The sequence below is a fragment of the Filicampus tigris genome, chromosome 15 (genome assembly GCF_054856515.1).
Source record: "Filicampus tigris isolate MCC_2025a chromosome 15, RoL_Ftig_1.0, whole genome shotgun sequence".
NCBI lineage: Eukaryota > Metazoa > Chordata > Actinopteri > Syngnathiformes > Syngnathidae > Filicampus > Filicampus tigris.
The window spans coordinates 14,572,244-14,590,894 of NC_141231.1; the positions used below are offsets into that span (position 1 = coordinate 14,572,244).

Genomic DNA, 18,651 nt, shown 5'->3' on the forward strand with positions numbered 1-18,651 from the left:
ATATGCACGTTCCGAAACTGCGAATATTCAGGGTCAGTCTGTAGTTTTGAATGTAATATCACCAATCACCACAAGATGGCATACATGTCTCATTGTGCTTACAGTATACTGCCCTATATACTACAACATAATATTTGTTTGCAGATTGGGAATGATATGCAGGAGAATCTCAATAATATTAACATTTAGAGTGAGTTGATTTTTGTGAAGAAATGAGTCGTTGCACTTAATTTTGGTTTCTTGTTAAGCAGTTTTGTGCCGCCCTTGAATGTTTTTTTTTTGTTTGTTTTTTTTAATGAAGATATCAAGAGATAAATCACAGAATGTGATTATTTTGTTTGCTTTAAACTCCTTGTTGTTGGGTTAGGATCGTGGATCTTTGATATATGCACTGAAAAATGTATTCTCAAAAATTAGATGTAACTAAAAGTCACGGGGTGCACGTGTTGACAATGAATCAGACAGAAGCAATTGCTCAGACACGAGTCTATGATTTATTGATCTACAAATGTGTTTGTGTGAGTGGGAGGCTACATGCACGGCTATGCACAAAAGGCACGCACACACACACACACACACACACAGACGCACATTCCTAAGACACGTTGTGCTTATTCGTCATAGAGACGAGTATTTGATTTTTCTTTTTAATTACCGCTCATCATGAGGACATACTAGTTGTTATTATTCATTGATTTATTCTGTCCTTTGTGAAGCGAAATCATCTCTAAGAGGAGGGACACTTCATTGGGTACGACTGAGGTATTTATTGTGTATGGCTGGATTTTGCTTATTATTGGCCACAGATAGTTTTTAATATTTTGGACCTTCTGCAATTAAATAAGACAACCATAATATTACAGCCTTTTTTTTTTTTTTCCTCAGTAAAAATAAATTGTTGATTTTTTTTTTTACATTGCATTTGGAATGGCAGATGTTAATATACTGCACTTTTTATAATGAAATATTAATAAGTTTCTGATATTTATAATACATAAATATTTTAAGAATGAAATATTATTTACCAATATTTTTATTACTCTAATATGTTGAGAACATTTTTAAAAATTGTATGTGATATTCTTACAATAAATATTTTCATTTTAAGAATTACATATTAGAAACTAATGTTTTTTTAAGATGAATTACAACAGTCTACATCTTTTAGATGATTTTTCAAATAAAATACTTTAACCCGTTTCTAAACTTTTAGCATATTTTTGCAATTAAATAGCTATTCAGAGTTAACTGTAAAATATAAAGTGTGGTTTTTGGCGGGGGGGGGAATATAAGACATTTTTTAATGTGTGAAATTTAATTTAAACAAAATATTGATCTACTTTCTATTCAATATTTTGGGGAAATATTTATAACGGGCCTAATATTTCAAACATTGGGCATGGCATTATTCAAATCTTTGTAATAGTTGCTGTTTTTTTCAAATCTCACAAATATTTGAAACCATTTCTGGTATTTTATGTTTTACTAAACATCAACATCATTCCTATACTGCACAACAATCCTAGTTGCGATATTTTCAGGATAAATCATTTCCCAGTATTTTTTAGAATGTGTGTAACGTATGATTTTTGTAATACAACAACAACAATAAAATAAACAAACAGCAGTCACTGCTGCAAACCAATCTTATTATAAGGCTGTTCATGTGTGCCTAATGAAGTGTCCAGCGTGCGACTTTTTCTAACGGTTGTGGGGCGCACCTGACGCTTTTACTTTGAAAACACCCGTCTTACTCTGAAACACTGACATGCGTGAGCGTGCGACGTTATTATTGCTTCGCTTCCTGCTTCGCTTCGCTCACCAGCGACCGCCCGCTGCGTGCGCGCGCGCGTGCGTGCGTGCGCCAGTCCGATTCACCCGAGTTGTCTTGTCATAGGACGAACTACAAAGGCACGCGCGCGCGGGCGCGCGCGGCAAAAACACACTCTCACAGGCAACACGCACGCAAGGACGTTGACTTCCAAGTTTAAGGAGCGCTGGCACCCGCCTCGTTTGCTCTGCTGGGAAGACAAATGAGGGTTGCATAAAAGAATGTACACGCGCTCTATTTCACACATGCACGCTCTCTCGGGCTCGCTCAAACGCACGCAACTTTCACGCCAACACACGCGCTCTCGCGGTCAAAGCGTCGCACTCGCGCTCACGCCACATCTCGCTCGTGCTCTCTGGCGCCCAGGCTCATACACGCACACACTCTATCCGTCACACACGCTCTCTCCGGACTCTCACACGTAACACAAATTCTTCCTCGGAGACACGGCCCTCTCTCTCTCTCTCCCTCACATACACACAAACTCACACGTACAACACGCATTTTCCCTCTCACACGCACACAGGCAATCTTCTCGCTCAGAAACAACATACTCTCATATATTTTTCCTCAGAGACACAACCCTCTCTCCCTCACATACACACAAACTCACACTTATAACGCACATTTTCCCTCTCACACACACACACACACACATGCAATCTTCTCACTCAGAAGCAACATACTCTCATATATTTTTCCTCAGAGACACAACCCTCTCTCCCTCACATACACACAAACTCACACTTATAACGCACATTTTCCCTCTCACACACACACACACATGCAATCTTCTCACTCAGAAGCAACATACTCTCATATATTTTTCCTCAGAGACACAACCCTCTCTCCCTCACATACACACAAACTCACACTTATAACGCACATTTTCCCTCTCACACACACACACACATGCAATCTTCTCACTCAGAAGCAACATACTCTCATATATTTTTCCTCAGAGACACAACCCTCTCTCCCTCACATACACACAAACTCACACACACATGCAATCATCTCACTCAGAAACAACAAACTCTCATATATTTTTCCCCAGAGACACAACCCTCTCTCCCTCACATACACACAAACTCACACACACACACACACGTGCAATCTTCTCACTCAGAAGCAACATACTCTCATATATTTTTCCTCAGAGACACAACCCTCTCTCCCTCGCGTAGAAAACACGCACAACACACATTCTTCCTCACGCACACAGGCACACGCAGTCTCTCAGTCACGACACACTCTCACACATAGCACACTTTCTTCCACGTCTCACTCACAGTCACTTTCTCACACACCCTTAACATACGCTCACAAACTCTCACCCTCCATCTCACCCATATGCGCTCTCACACACAGACACACAACCCACATTCTCTCCCTTGTACATACACACACTAGCACACTACACACGCCCTCCCTCACACGCGCTCATTTTCAGAAACTCCCTCACAGGCGCACACACACACAGACGACACACGCCCTCCCTCACTTCCTCTCTCGCGCACACACACCCACATTTTACACATTCTCTCTCTTGCTCACGCTCATACGGACTTTCATTTTCACTTACACCGCACACATTGTCCTTCAGCAACACTCACGCACTTACTCTCTCACCGACGACACACAAACACACATTCTCCGTCGCGCACACACACACACACACACACACACACACCCTCTCACACGCACGCACCCTCTCACACTCACACAGACTTGACACACGACACACTCTCCCTCACTCACTCACAAGCTCACACACGCATACACACTGACCGTGTTGGCTCGGCTCCCAGCAGAAAACTATTCACTCTGCAATGAAAGACACAAAGCATAATGGAGTGGTTCTTTTCCGGCAGAGCCAGACTTGTGATTTATGGCAACGGGGATTTTCTCCGGCATGATTCATCGGCCGCACATTTTTATTTGAGGCCGCAAATCGTACAAGGAGGCACGGAGACGCCTCGTTTGCTTTGTTAGCGCCGTCGTACATCAGCCAGTTCCCGGCGCACCTTCGCACCACGCCACCCGAGTTTTTCACTACCATGACTAGTACTAGTACGATATTTGTCCCCCGCTAGTAGAACTAACTGACTAGTAATGTTTTATTTCCCCACTGCTGCAAAAGAGTCTTTCGGTAACGTGCATTGGTCAACAGACAATTTTTTTTTACCAGAGATGGCTTTATGTCTCTCGATGTATTTTTCATGTTGATTTAAAAAAAAAAAAAAAGTCTTTACTTATCTCACATTTTTTCATTTTAAGTTCAATCAATTTATGTCCGGGCAATACAAACGTATTTATTATTATAATTTAATTCTTAAATGACACTAAAAATATTACAAAATCACATACATTTTTTGTTATTATGTTCTTATTGTTATTCAAATCTGATGTTCTCGATAAAAAAAAACGAGGGAAGCTTAGGGATCAGCGCAAAAAATTCAGCTATTCATTTCATCTCATTTAAAAAAAAAAATATCAAAATGTGTTGATCAGTGTTAAATTTAATGTTAAGAATATTCATTCGTTTTGAGATTTGAGACGATTTCCGATCACAAAATCCTGACATTTTTTAAGACTTCTGAAAGATTGACATTTGAAGACATTTGAATATCGACGAAGCCTTTGGTTTTCGATTCATGGTTTCGGTGCCTTTTCAGACTTCCACGGGAATCCGGGAGAAGAAATATTTGATGTGGTAGCAACGCTTGCTTACTTGGAAGTCTCTCCTGCGTCTTTGAGTTCTTGGTCCAGTCTGGAAGGTGAAAAGGTAAATAAATGTAAGATAGCGTCTATGGTGAGGGGATCTGGTAAGGGCAGTTTGTGTGCGTGCCCGTGCGTGTGAAGTTCTCACCGAATGATGCACTCTGGGATGTGGACGCTGTCCATGGGGATAAGCTCCTGCAGCTCGTCCAAGCTGCTCACGTACCTGATCTTGCTGCTGAACTTGGTGCTGCAAGAGAGCGTCGCTATCACAAGCGTGCACGGTGGGAGTAAACAAAGACAATCGACAACATCAAAGACACCTCTTCGGCGTCAACGATTCAACAAACAAAACCACAAAAGGCGCCCCTAAGTCCAATGTCCCAAACAAAAGAAATAACAAACGACGCGCTCAAGGTACACAGCCTCGGATTCATTCAACAAACCAAAATCAAAGACACGTCTCAAGTTCAATGACACCCACAGACAAAATGACAACATCAAAACGGCAGGGAGCAACGACAGCAAAGACACCTGGACTCAGTGGCGGGAACAAAATAAGTCGTAACGTCCAAGACGCGTCTTCGACTTCAATAGCCGGAACAATAACGAGCACATCAAAGACAACTGTGGGTACCTGATGAATGGCTTGGTGATGGCCAGGATGGTCCTGATGAACCACGATGGATGCAGGATGATGAAAGACTTCAAGTTCTTTCTGAGCCTGCGTGACCGCAAAAGCACGCGCGATGGCGTGTTAGCGTTTCGCTGCCTAGCTGACACTCAAAGGCCCTCAAAAGGATCACCTTCTGTCAATCATCTGGTAGCACTTCTTCAGCCAACCCAGGCCCGGCATTCTTCTGTGGGGTGTGGCCCCGTTCAGGTACACAATCATGTAGTCCTCCGCCACCATCAGCTCCAAAGTGCTGATCACGTAGCTGCGCACACACACACACACACACACACACAATGCTAAAATGCTCATTGTTCTTGTGTTAGTAGTTGTTGTAATAGAACTACTGTTAGTAGCAGTAGTAGAGGTAGTGGCGGTGATCACATCAAAGGCACGTCTTAATGAAGGAACAAAACAAAAAAGTCAAAAACACAACCTGTCAAAGAAAGCTTTTTAAAGTTCCCTAGCCTAGAGCAACAAAACTGCGACATCATTTAAAGTTCCATGTCTCAACTAAACAACATCAAAGACACTTTTCAATGCCTTATGCTACATGATCAAACACATTGATGCCCCAAGCAAAGCGAAATGACAACACCAACGACAGTCCGGAGCCTCAAACCAATGCAACACCAAAGACGCATTCTACCAACAACGCCTCAAACAAAACAACATCAAAGTTAGTATAAAACTCCAAATTCCAAAGCCTCAAAGAAGCAGCAAAGACACCTCAAACCCTCAGCGCCTCAACCCAAGACAATAGCATCAAAGACAACTAACCTTCACTGCCCCGAACAAACCATACATCAAAGACGGTGGAATCGCCAAAGCCCAATGCTTTCAACAAATGACTAGATCAAAGACACCTACAAAACTCAAAGCCCTAAACAAACGAAAGACGTCGGAAATCCAATGCCTCAAACTACCAAAACATCAAAGACACCTCGAACATTCAATGACTCAAACAATAAATTAAAGTCAGTGGGACCTCTAAAGTCCAATGCCCCGAACAAACACGGCTCAAAGACCCGATCAAACCCGATCAAAGACACCCCCAAAAGTCAAACCCTCAAACAAATGAGTGGGGTGGGGCGGGGGCATCAAAGACAAATTTGAGATTCTATGCTCAAAAAAGCCAAATGATATGAAAGACAAATTCGACAGTGGACATAAAGTCCAATGCCGCGAACAAACAAATCGAGAATATCAAAGACACTTTTCACAGTTCAAAGTCCACATCAACAAAACGACAACATCAAACAAGGGCAACAAGCGTCCATTTTTCCGTGTGCGTGTAAAAACGCGTGAAGCTACTCGCCGACTCCAAAACTGTGGACATTAGCGACCTAGCTCTACTTATTTATTTGTACGCTTTCTTTATTTATTTCCTGATTTCCTCCCCTGGCAGGCTAGCTGTCGTCCGCTGTTAAGTGGACGGTGTGTGTGTGTGGGGGGAAAAAAAAAAATAAAAAAGGTGCGAGCACGTCACGCACAATTCTCTGCTGTTTGTTAGCTGCGAGGGGGAAGAAAAAAAAAAAATAAATAAATAAATAAATAAATCAACAAACAGCATCCACTCGTTTTTCTGAAAGTAGATTTACTTGATTTTACATGACAGGACTGCCGGATCTTTGAACTAACTCACAGTCACTCGCGCGCTAATCGTTACAATGTTGTGTTGCTATTGCTAACCATTGTGTTGTTAGTAGTAGAAGTAGTCGCAGTGTTAGCAGTAGCGGGTAGTAGTAAGAGTAGTTATCGTCACTTATTGGTAGTAATCGAGAAGTGTACTCTCTAAACAGAACGCCAACGGTGGAGTGGAAATGTTAGTGGTGGACTCACAGGAAAAGGTTCTCCATGATGTCATGGTAGTCGCCCCTGTCACTGTCCGGCAGGAAACAAGCAGCAAACACGATGATGGCGTTCACGCCATTGCCGTAATATCCTAAATATTTTATTTGTTTTTAAAACATAAGGAAAAAGACTCAATGTCATACATTTGTAGAGATAGAGCCATATGCTTTTTTTCAGGGCCGATACCGATTATTTGCAGTCAAGGGGGCCGATAACCGATATTTGGAGCCGATATTCGTTTTCAGTAAAGAGGAAAATATTGGCATCGAAATCGAAAGAGAAATTTACTCTTTACTCGTTTCAGGTTTGCATAATGTTCTTTTTTTTTTTTTTTAATTATTATTTCAAGAAATCTCTGTTATAAAATTCTAACAAAATGTTCAGGGAGCATCCGGTGTTGTCAGCATGTCTTAAAAAGGATAAATGAAAACTTAAACAATAGCTCCGTGTAGTTTTCTACAGTAAACGAAAAATTCAAAATTTCTAAATGACAGAAATGTTAAACTCTCACATATCTTTGTGTTGATTTCCACAGTTTTAAATTGATTGATTATCGGCCATCTGCGTTTTAGAAAAGGCAGATGTCGATATTCATCAAAAAGCCAAATATCGGTGCAGATAATCGGCCCGGCCGATAATCGGTCCATCCCTATACATTTGTATTAAAAAAAAATTAAATTTGATCATTTGTTTGTGACTATTGCTTTCTTCTGGGGGAAATATACATAGTGCACAAAAAAAGACACAACGCTTAAATAAACAAATAGTTTTATGTCATCTGCATTTTGTGCTGTTGTTTTCTTAGTTTGCAACAAAACAGTTTGATTGTGCAACTTAGCTTTTTCTGTCGTAAATTTGTTGAAACAAATCTGAACATTCATTTCACACAATTCTTTCCGAGTGGAAAGCATAGAACACCCGCCGTGAATGAGCTACGCATTTTGTTCTTCTACGACAAATCAACGCTAAAATTAACGAATAACTTTACATCAGCAACTTCAGCATTTTTGCATAACAAAAACAACTTGATTACATTTTCTGCAAAGGTCATGTTTCTTTTCCTTTGGCGAGTTTTTGAAATAAAAACAACACTAAAATGAATGATTAGAATGACAACACGTTACACATATTTTGGTGTTTTTCTTAGTTCTTAACACAAACAAATAACAATAGAATGTTGGCGCCTTACTTAGCTTTTTCTGTCGTTAAAAATCCTTTCGACCGGCAACGGCGACGCAGTCAATAAGCGACACATTTTGTCAATCTTTTGACAAAAGTTGAGTGTTAATATTTTGGATGCTGTACCTCCGTGGGAGATGACTCGCATGTAGGGCTCGATGATCTTCATGTTGATGCGATGCTCTTGCTCGCCGATGACCACCGTCCGCCACAGCTTGACGTCCTGACGCTCGTCCTCGCCGCCGTACGTCGGGATGGCTTCGTACGACTCGCTTGCGCGACCTCGGCTCTCCGCTTTGGGCTCTGAAAACATAGTGGCAAGTAAAATTGAAAAGATTGACCAAAAGTAGTGGGGACTTTTGGAATGAAGCGATTAGTAGAACTATTGAAAAGGAAAGAGCAGGTTGTGGTATGCATGGTGAGCAGGGAGAAAAGATAGGGTGGTGTCGTGCCAGTCATCACACTGGTTATTGGATCGAATTAACAGTAAAAATCTATTTTAACATTTTTGATTCTTGTGCTAAAGTACCTTGCAGGGTCTGTACTTTTTTTTTTTTTTTGACAAAGTAATGGAGCTGAATCAGTACTTTCTATCTGAAATCCGCCAAAATTCTTCAAAATGTGAAATCGCCACAATTTTTGTCCGACCTACCGTCCCAGTCCATCTCGTGGTCCGTGTAGTCCAGGTAATCCCCCTCGTCCGGGGTGTCAAGATCATCGACGTTGATGTCAAGGTCGTCGGGCGTCTCGCCCAAGTCGTCCTCGCTCTGGTCCAGGGAGAGGCTAATGCGGGGGGCCGACAGTTTCTTTCGCTGGGTGCCGCCTCCTTGGAGGGGCAAGGAGGTGGGCGGCACTGAAACAACAGCGACGACAGTCCATGCTGGTTTTGCATGAGGGGCAAATATGGCAGCGCCCTACCGGGTGGTGTTGCGACATGAATGGGTAGGTACAAAAAAAAAAAAAATCTCCCAAAATGTGTGTTACAGTAAGTGTGCACCCTGAGTTTTCTAAAACGTACTCTTGTGGCTTCTCCCTTTAACTCCTTTGTATACTGTATTAAAGTGTGTCACAATAATGCTAACATTCTAATACGATTGGACCCCCAAAAAATTACAGTTCAGTTACAGTTCACGATTTGGCACCCTCAGATTTTTTGCAATAATTTTGCAAATTTATTTTTTTTTTAAATATTTTTTTCCATCCATTTTGCTCTTAGCCCCTCCCCGCCATGCGAGGATGTTTATCACACAGTTCAGATGCATCACATCAACATACTTCCTGACACCAGTTACTACTTTCCTATTAGGTAAGGCTTTGACACCCTCTTGTGGCATCTTAGGGCATTTCGGGAAGAGCAGAAAATGATCAGTGAATATGTGAGGATGGTAGGGATGTGACGATTAATGGAAAATCAAATCAAAATCGACTCGCCACGATTAATCGAAAAACGAGTTGATTAACTTCATCTAGAAAATGATGTCGTTTTTTTTCATTCCAGATGCATAGCACATTTTGAATGTGTAGATCAAATGATGCTTCTGCGCCAAACATTATTGTGTATTGCGTTTGTGGATGGCTGCAGAACCACACCAGTGCACAGAGACGAGCGTGGGAACAATTTTTTTAAAAATCGAAAATCGGGAACTGAAAATCGAAAATCAAATCGAATCGGGGCTTGAGTTTGGTCAATTTGAAAGTGGCAAAGCACCAAAAGGGTGTGTTGACCGTATTGAATATCATCACTGTTCTGTTTTTTTTTTTTCAAATTTCACATTAACAAGTCTGTAACGCCGAATAATTACAACAAAAAAAAAAAGACCAAAAATGAACATAAGTGTTTTTCACAGACCAGATATGTCATTTTTAAAACATGTTTATTATCCACACTTACCGGGTCTACCGTCGCTGCCCTCAGAGTTCATTTTGCTCTGCGACGCCAGGTCCATCCCCAGAAGGACCTACAAATGTAACACGACAAGCAACAAAAGAGAAATTCACATTTCAAAGAGAGATCACGCCGCCGTGTGAACGTGAGGACTTATTACGTCACGACAACCCTGCCCCCCCCCTCCCCCGCCCATCGCCTCGAATGAAAGGACTGCACGATCACAGGCATGCAAATAACACATGCGTAATCAATTGAACATCAAATGGAAACATCCTACTTCCTGCTGTGGCTACAAACAGTCAAATCCTAGCAGTGCTGTAAAGATGGAGAAACAAGATGCTCCATGGAGGATGCTGAGCTGCCTTTTCTCCCCATCACGTCCCCATTTTGAATCCCCTTATTTTGCCATATACTCACCGCCACCGGGAAGAAGAAGAAGCTCCCGTCGTCTACTTCCTGCTCCCAGTCTCCTCCTCCTCCTCCTCTTCCTCGGGAGATGCCGAGCTCGCAACGCGGCCAGCGGCTTCCGCCATTTTCTGCTCACGTGACCGGGGCTGTGCCCAAATAAGGGCGACCACCTGCTCCTACGACAGCCCCCTCGGACCCTCCCCCCCCCTCCGACTCCCCAAGGCAGTGCGAGTGACTGGAAAGGCAGGATGTGTGTGTGTGTGTGTGGGGGGGGGGGGGTAATGTTGTGTTATCGCTGCTGTGTTAGTGCCCGAAAGGAGGTTTGGTAGTGCTGTTGTTTTTTATTATTAATGCTGCGGCCCAGAGGTGAAATTGAAAACGCCTGGATTTTCATTGTAATTCCGTCATCTAGATCGCCTTCAACATACTTCAAAAATAAATAAATAAATCGCCACCGTGACATAACGCAGGAATCACTTTTAAAAAGTAAATCCATGCCGAACCATATGAGCTGTGAAACAATCAGCTAGTCATCCATTTTTTTTTGGAAAGTGCAGTCTTAACTATATAGCGTGTTCAAAAAATATAAGTATCCGGCACCGGTGTTTCTGACGCTTAATCCGGCGCACGTCTGTCTAATTCAGCGTGTGCTAAAATCAATAAGAACCGATGAGGTCAAACGCTCAGATAGTCAGCCATTTCCAAAAAGTGAATTGAAAATAGTATTTTCGATTTTTTTATTTTTAGTATCATTGATACTAAACGCGGCAGGCATTTGCATTATGACAAGATTTGCTCAAATCAGCAAGAACCAAAGTTGTGAAATACGTACACAGGAGTCCGCCATTTTGCTTTTAAAAGTGCTTACCTGTTGCTGTTAGAAAATATTATCGTCGAAAAACAACAGTGTGTCCTTATTGACATGAAATCCATCACGCATATTTATTATGAGAGACTGCGCAAAAACGAATAACCATGTTGGGAAAGGCGTATGTAGTAGGCCATTTTAGTTTAAATGTCATTTTATGAACTAGTTTTTTTTTTTCGAAAGTAGTAGCATTCAGCATCAGTGTTTGTTTGACACGGAATCCAGCACGCATGTTCATCATGGTTGAATACCAATAAAGCACCAAATCTGCTACACTTGTTTGTCCTGACAGGATGCAATAAAATCCACAAGAAGCTTTTATTTTGATTCAAAAGCGCCTTCGGCTAGTGCAAATGTAGCGTTCGAAAATATTAGCATATCGCAACCGTGCGTCCAACTGTCGCGCGCTTCTCACTTGACTTACCAGGTTGCTGCGGTCCGGCGGCTGAGCAGGAAGTCGAGTCGATCTGCTCGGTGCAAAGTTTGCCGCCACACCGAAGCAGTCTCCTGTTAAACGGTAGCTTAGCCTTACGCTGCCATGCTAGACTTTAGCTTAAAGGAGTCGAGACTTTGAATCAACGGCCGAATAGCAAAGAGCCAAGTTGTGGCCTGCTTCGAGATGACTCAATCAATCCCATAATTTAACACTGTGCACATGAAATCTTTAGTTGTTATAGTGTATTCAATTAAATACTGGTAGAAAATGATCTGCAAATCATTGTGTTGGGTTTTTATTTACGTTTCAGACAACATCACAACTTCTTTGGAATGGGGGTTTATAAAGAGCCGGGAAATATGTCCAGAATTTCATCCCCGAAAGCCCAATTTATGTTTTTATTGTTGACTTTCTGTTTATGGCCAAATTTCTTTAGGCCGACAATTATATGATATGATATTTTTTCAAGGGCCCACCCAATACAAACATTTGTGAGACCTATTCCGATATTTGGTCGGATAAAATTCCGATAACCGATGAATTGGCTGATTAATTACACAATGAATAAAATAACATATTTGTTGTACCTTTACGCTTAAGACAAGAAAGGCATGAGTTACAGGCATTTCACTGTTTTACATCGATTTTGTCCTTTAGCATTTGTTAACTTTACGGAAAACCAGCAAAAATCCTCCAAAAAAATCTGCCCTTTTTTGTGGGTGGGGGTTGTTGTGGAACATCATTGTCTTTGTTTTATGTTGTAATGTGTTAGCCTAAAAAAATAAAATCGGCAAAAATAAAGACCTAATATCAGATGATTAATCGGTCCGGCTCTGAATTTGACAATAAATAAATAAATAATCACAGAGGGAAGAATGCTTGAGAATAATCTATATTAACTGGCAATATGGACAGCTGAGCTTACACACCAAACCATGTCTCTACCCGATCTACTTCGAGGACATTGTGATTGACAGCTGTGTTAGGGTCATTTGCTTATCACAATCGGTCCCCTTTCAATTTCCATTCTGATAAATTGCACCTGTGTTAATTAGCAAAACCCAAGAGCGATGCACTTCCTCCTCGCAGAGCCACAAGTCCAGGTCGGTGGCATTTCAACATTGATGACTTTCGCCAAACCGGTTTTGACAGTCGTGCATCAACATCAGCAAAAACAAAAAGAAGAAAAAAGCAGAACCAAAGGAAATGGAAAATGTGCAGTACCTTGTTTTTTATGAGTCCCTTCGCGCCAAAACATGGCTAAAGCTGAGTGAACTTAAAAATTTCCCTGAAGATGGTGTCCTTGACGCTGTTGAAGACCACTTTAGCGTTGTTGGTGTCGGTGGCGCAGGTGAAGTGCCCGTACAGAGGCTTCCTGTGGCCTTTGTGCGGAATCTTGTAAAGCTCCAGGAAGAATTCACAGGCACGTTTGGCGTCCCGCCGAGGCCCTGCGGGCGGAGGTGCGCGAGTCGGGTCACAAAAGACTCAACTCGAACGACGTGACTACAACAAGTCTTGCCTGTTTCCGTTGGAATATCTGCTATTTCAAGACGGTGTGCCATTTCTTTGGCTTCAGTTTCTTTGGATTGACGACGTGTACAACAGTAAACCGTATAATATTCCGAGCGCATATGACGTCATCGCGTTAGTAAAAAAAAAAAAAGCCATTACGTCACAGAGAGAGCAGGAGTACGTACCCCTGTACTCAGGGAAGTAGGTGGCCACGTCCGAATACTGGACTTTCTCCTCCAGAAGGTCTTTCTTGTTCAGGAAAAGGATGAAGGAGGTCTCGCTGAACCATTGGTACTTGACGATGGTCTTGAACAAAGCCAGGCTCTCTTCCAACCGATTCTGATGGACCGAAAGGGAGGATAGACAAAGCCAATCAAAAAAAGGCAATGAAAAAAAATTTGTAAAAAAAAAAAAACAAAAGGCAAAAAGGAGTTTTGAAGCTTACATGCGCGGGCTTATCGCTTGTGACGCTGTCATATTCGTTGAGGGCGGCCAGGAAGATGATGGACATGACGTTGTCCATGCAGTGGATCCACTTCCTCCTTTCAGAACGCTGACCGCCCACGTCCACCATCCTACACACCCAATCGGCATCTCGACATAAACAATTGCATGGACTTTTCTTTCTTTTTTCGCTTAAAGTCTGTGTATTGTGTGTATGTATATCGATACATATGTTTATTAGTGCTGTCAAATTCTTCGCGTTATCGGGCAGTAATTACATTTTGCAATCGGTCGCGTCAAAAAATGTGACGCATTTAACGACCGCCCATGCAGAATCCCACTCAGAAGTGCAGTGAGCAGCAGGGCGCGTGCGCGTCGCCCGCGGCAGTATAAAGAAGCATTTCGAAAGAAGAGGGCGGCTTGAAATCTCAGAAATGTGAATAAAATGCTTTGCCTCTGCGACATGTTATTACAACAATTTACAGAAAAAGATGGTATATTTTGGAGCGTTCGAATTGCAATTAATTACGATTAATTATTCTTTAAGGTGTGATTAACTCGATTAAAATTTGTAATCATTTGATAGATTAATTGTTTAACTCGATTAAAATGTTTAATCGTTTGATAGATTAATTGTTTAACTATCAAAATTTTTAATTGTTTGACGGACGGACGGGCGGATAGATAGATAGATAGATAGATGGAAAGAGAGAGAGAACATGCTAATATATAGTAACCTAGCAAAGAGAAGTGCCAAAAATGCTACCATGCTAACAACTGCTACAATAGCATACTGTATACAAAGATTGCTACCTGAGTTTAAAAAAAAAAAAAAAAGCTTCTTATCAAACTAAATATGAATCTTTTTTTCATGGGTCAGAAAAATGATTTCAAAATATGTGGGCACAAGAAATTGAAGTGTTTCACACTTTACCTGAAGATAACGCCCTTTATATTAAAAGGGTACTCAATGATGCCCGTGGTGTGGACGCGGACCCTCAAAATGTCTTGCAAATTAGGGATGTAACCCGGGGCGGTGATACGGTCCATGTCGCTGAAGTAACTGTAACAAACGGTCAGTCAAAATGTTGAATCATTTTGCTTTTTACCCAAAAAACGTACTATTTGGCCGAATCGGACAACTGGAATTCGCGTCTTCGCTCGTAGCACCGCTGAAGGCCGTGATCGCTCCACACCAGCTTGATGGCCTTCACCTGCCACCCTTCCAACCTATCCACATTCTGGGCCTCCACTTCGCTCAAGCGCTCCGCCAGTTTCTAGAACATAAGCGAGAGCTACTATTAGTTTTGCATTTGAGCAATATTTATTAGAAGTAGTACCCGGCTAGAGGGTATGATGGCAAGTTCTTATCCATCTGTTGCCATGTTTCATTATGTTAGCAAAGCAATTGTTTGTTAGCTCTACCTCTCAAGTTCTTATCCATCTGTTGCTATGTTTCATTATGTTAGCAAAGCAATTGTTTGTTAGCTCGACCTCTCAAGTTCTTATCCATCTGTTGCTACCTTTCATTATGTTAGCAAAGCAATTGTTTGTTAGCTCGACCTCACAAGAACATTGGCACCCTCGAGAGTAGAGTGGGTACGTACTGTAGGTAGGTCAACTTGATTTAAACCGCCGTACACCACAAGATTAAAGAATACAGACAAAATACAAAGGAACAAAAAAAATATATATGTCCATGATGTGTATTGGTTAAAAATGAAAAGGCAGAAGCAAAGCTTATCAAATAACACCTCCCCGCAATAGCACCGAGCTATGTTTAAAGATAACCATTTTACTTATTCAAAACTAAACAAATGACCACATACTTGATTTTTTGCGGGTGAAGATAAAACATAAAGACAAAAACTAAACAAAAGCTCACACTTCATTGAATTTCTGAACAGACACGAGTTCAAATTAGAAATGGTACCTGACCGGTGGGCCTCAAGTCAAATCCCCAACAGACTATATTGTTGCTTTTTTGTACTCACTACTCAGGTTGCTATCTTGCTATTTTCATGCTAATTGTTAGCATTTTGGCGATTCAGGTTTGACATGGTACCAGAATATTTTTCCTCTCCGAGTTGCTCCTTATTAGCAATGTTAGTGCTGGAATGATGTAAATTCCTCATCTGAGTGATGTTTGTACAATGTACATGATTATCTTGATATATGTTAGTAAAGACCCCGTATAATGATCCTCGATGATCGAGAGAAGCCACACGATGTGGCTTGGGATATTTGATTAGGATGCCTCCTGAACACTTCTCTGGTGAGGTGTTCCTGGCATGTCCCACCGGGAGAAGGCTTCTTGTACTCAGGTTATTATTTGTTATTTTTTACAAATTGGTTAATATGTTTGTGTTTCAGTGAGTCTAATTAGAACTAGAGGTGCAAAAATCCATTGATTAATAAACATCAAATTATTACGTTGACAATATTGTGACAACCGATTAAAAGAACTTATTTAACTTAAAATGATCTGAACACTCGAAATTTCAGCCTCTCAACAAAAATTGTCTCATATGTCTGTAGTCCTGTAGACTGATCATCTCTGTGTTTAATCGAAATATTTGCTTTGGAAAACAATGATCAACATTTTGGTCTATTCTCTGACATGTTATGGAACAAACTACTAATTGATAATCAATTTGTTTGCGTATTTTCTACATGGTCAATTTAAAGATAAAAAAAAAAAAAAAGTTTTTCTTGTATCCAAAGGTGTCAAACCATAAATCGATGATCGACATAATTGATAATTGATCCGTTGTCTCTTAATCAGTTAATTGTTGCACTTCCAACTTCATCGATTCTTAGAAATAGAACCGCACGACATGGCACGATGACAAGTCCTCCTCGATCTGCCTCGGGGCTTTCGTTACTCGGGCTTGCTGTATGTTATCATTGTAATCCCAATTCCAATACGATCCTAAATGAGGCGTGCTACGATGACAGCATACTAGAATGGAATGCCGAAAAGCAAGGTACGTTGGCATTTGGTGCGGCACGCGGGGCGGAGTTCCCTCACAAGATTGCTCTCGTACTCGTAGTCCACGCGGAGGTCTATCATGGCCTCGATGAGCGCCTGGATGGAGGTGATAATGTTCTGGCACACCAAGCGAATGAAGGGCATCCGCTGGGCGTCTGTGTAGCCGTTGCCGTGGAGGATGCGGATCTGCTTGATAAAAGTGCTCTTGCCACTCTCCGCCGTCCCTGGTGGGCGGAAACAAAGCGATTAAAAATCAACCCCATGTGTCTAAACACTTTTTTAATTTTTTTTTATTTCTCATAGCGTACAAACAACGCGCAAAATGGCAGCTTGATTTATGCATCACTTTCATAATTGATTACTTAACCGAGCTAAGATAGTGAAACAAGGATGCTTTCTCTGTGAGAAAAAGCACAAACTGGCCGAGACCCGTTGTAACCGAAACACACGGACATAAGGAGGTCCTTTGGCGAGGTTCAATTAAAAAACAAAAATGAAACAACCGGATTTTTGGTAGGGGGGGCGGGATTATCTAAAAAAAAACAAAAAAAAAAAAACAGCAAACAATCCATGCACATGCTTTTCATTGGACATCAAAGATACTTTTCTGCATAAGAACTTCAGCAACTACTTTTTACTAATCCCCAAAACATTGAAAAGACACAAATTGGGGATACAAGCTTTTCATTGTACATCGGGATGGAGGTTTAAAATAAAAAACAAATCTACTTGTTTTTTATCTGAAAAAAAACCCAAACAAACAAAAAGAATCCTTTTTTTTTTAATCTGGAAAAACAACACAAAGAAAAATGAAAAAAAAAATAAAAAATACGGGGATATTTGTACTGCATATTTTTCACCGCACTGCAACAACACATGCATTATCTCAGGAATGTTGTGTGATGTGATTGCCTTTATTTACAAATATTTAAATCAGATTTGTTTCTTTTTCCAAATGAGTCGGTTATTATTTGTAAAAGCACAAACAGAAACTGACATAATTGGGGGATACGTGCTTTTCACTGGGTAACAACAACGCAGTTTATCGCAGGTTTGTTATGCTCACAAAAGTTGGAGATTCCTGCTAAATAGGGGTGTAGTAGCAAAAGTAACAAAAAATCCATTTGAATCGGAAAGTCGGTTTTGATTTGAAGGATATGAGTGCATAGAATGCAACAGAATCAAATCATTCCACTATATATCGTGATACATATCGAATCGTCTTTTTTTGAAGATGTATAACTTGGACGGACATGCTTCATTTACAGTTGCCTTCTGACAAGTTCATTCATATTGTAAAATGACAAGAAATTAATTGCATCATACACTCTCAAACTCAGCCGTACCATATCTGACTGAATCATAACCCTATTGAATCAAAACAAAGTGAATCGTTCCACTTTGAAACAAACCGTCACTGAATTGTATCCATGTATCAAGATACGTGTTAAATCGTCTTTTCTTGGAGAGATGCGCCTAACGCTAAATATTTTTAGAAAATTCTCATTTCATTAAAAAAAGTTTTTTTTGCATTTTTAATGGAATTTTTTTTTTTTTTTTCTTTACTTTAAAAAATAAATTTTTACAATAAAAAACAAATTCCTTTGTATTTGAGTTTTGTTTTAATTGTACGGGCAGCCACGTAATGACATATTATTTTGAAGATGTTAAAGGTAAAGACTCACCTAAAAAGAGGAGCTTGATGGACCGTTCGGATTGTTTCTTATCATGTTCCAGTTGCCTCTCAATAGCCAAACTGACCCTGCGCCTCTCGGCCTCTTCGGGGCGCATGCAGACGTCCGGGCAGCAGTCCATGGCGACGCCAGCAGCCTCCAGTGACGATGT

General features: G+C 41.0%; 2 protein-coding genes across 5 annotated transcripts; both read right to left on the bottom strand.

The window, feature by feature from the left end:
• Nucleotides 1-475: 475 nt before the first annotated feature.
• On the bottom strand, nt 476-10,701 carry prune2 (prune homolog 2 with BCH domain). Of its 3 annotated transcripts, none has more exons than XM_086052854.1 (11): nt 10,564-10,701; nt 10,150-10,216; nt 8,911-9,111; nt 8,385-8,561; nt 7,068-7,170; nt 5,359-5,490; nt 5,190-5,276; nt 4,704-4,802; nt 4,566-4,604; nt 3,623-3,658; nt 476-2,021 (listed from the first exon to the last, which is right to left on the bottom strand). In XM_086052854.1, exons 2-11 carry the CDS (start codon nt 10,202-10,204, stop codon nt 1,988-1,990), a joined length of 963 nt encoding a protein of 320 aa, XP_085908980.1. In that variant the 5' UTR covers nt 10,205-10,216; nt 10,564-10,701; the 3' UTR covers nt 476-1,987. The 3 variants fall into 3 exon arrangements, with proteins under 3 accessions (XP_085908980.1, XP_085908982.1, XP_085908981.1); XM_086052856.1 differs by having other exon boundaries at nt 476-2,018; nt 10,564-10,631; XM_086052855.1 differs by lacking the exon at nt 10,564-10,701 and adding an exon at nt 10,424-10,560.
• A 1,085-nt stretch (nt 10,702-11,786) lies between these two features.
• Nucleotides 11,787-18,648, bottom strand: LOC147135680 (guanine nucleotide-binding protein subunit alpha-14-like). 2 transcript variants are annotated; one of them, XM_086052853.1, is made up of 8 exons: nt 18,492-18,648; nt 16,846-17,030; nt 14,937-15,091; nt 14,749-14,877; nt 13,816-13,945; nt 13,556-13,709; nt 13,083-13,306; nt 11,787-11,929 (listed from the first exon to the last, which is right to left on the bottom strand). In XM_086052853.1, the coding sequence occupies exons 1-7, from the start codon at nt 18,619-18,621 to the stop codon at nt 13,119-13,121; spliced, it is 1,071 nt and encodes a 356-aa protein (XP_085908979.1). In that variant the 5' UTR covers nt 18,622-18,648; the 3' UTR covers nt 11,787-11,929; nt 13,083-13,118. The 2 variants fall into 2 exon arrangements, with proteins under 2 accessions (XP_085908979.1, XP_085908978.1); XM_086052852.1 differs by lacking the exon at nt 11,787-11,929 and having other exon boundaries at nt 12,129-13,306.
• Nucleotides 18,649-18,651: the final 3 nt, after the last annotated feature.

Excerpts from the sequence above, each read along its gene's own strand:
- prune2 (XM_086052854.1), bottom strand. The coding sequence starts at position 10,204 with ATGGACCTGGCGTCGCAGAGCAAAATGAACTCTGAGGGCAGCGACGGT. Across the intron at positions 8,562-8,910 it reads CCACGAGATGGACTGGGACG|AGCCCAAAGCGGAGAGCCGA; the intron begins GTAGGTCGGACA and ends CTATGTTTTCAG. Across the intron at positions 7,171-8,384 it reads GCGAGTCATCTCCCACGGAG|GATATTACGGCAATGGCGTG; the intron begins GTACAGCATCCA and ends TAAAATATTTAG.
- LOC147135680 (XM_086052853.1), bottom strand. The coding sequence starts at position 18,621 with ATGGACTGCTGCCCGGACGTCTGCATGCGCCCCGAAGAGGCCGAGAGG. Across the intron at positions 17,031-18,491 it reads CATCAAGCTCCTCTTTTTAG|GGACGGCGGAGAGTGGCAAG; the intron begins GTGAGTCTTTAC and ends TCCGCCCACCAG. Across the intron at positions 15,092-16,845 it reads ACGAGTACGAGAGCAATCTT|AAACTGGCGGAGCGCTTGAG; the intron begins GTGAGGGAACTC and ends CTTATGTTCTAG.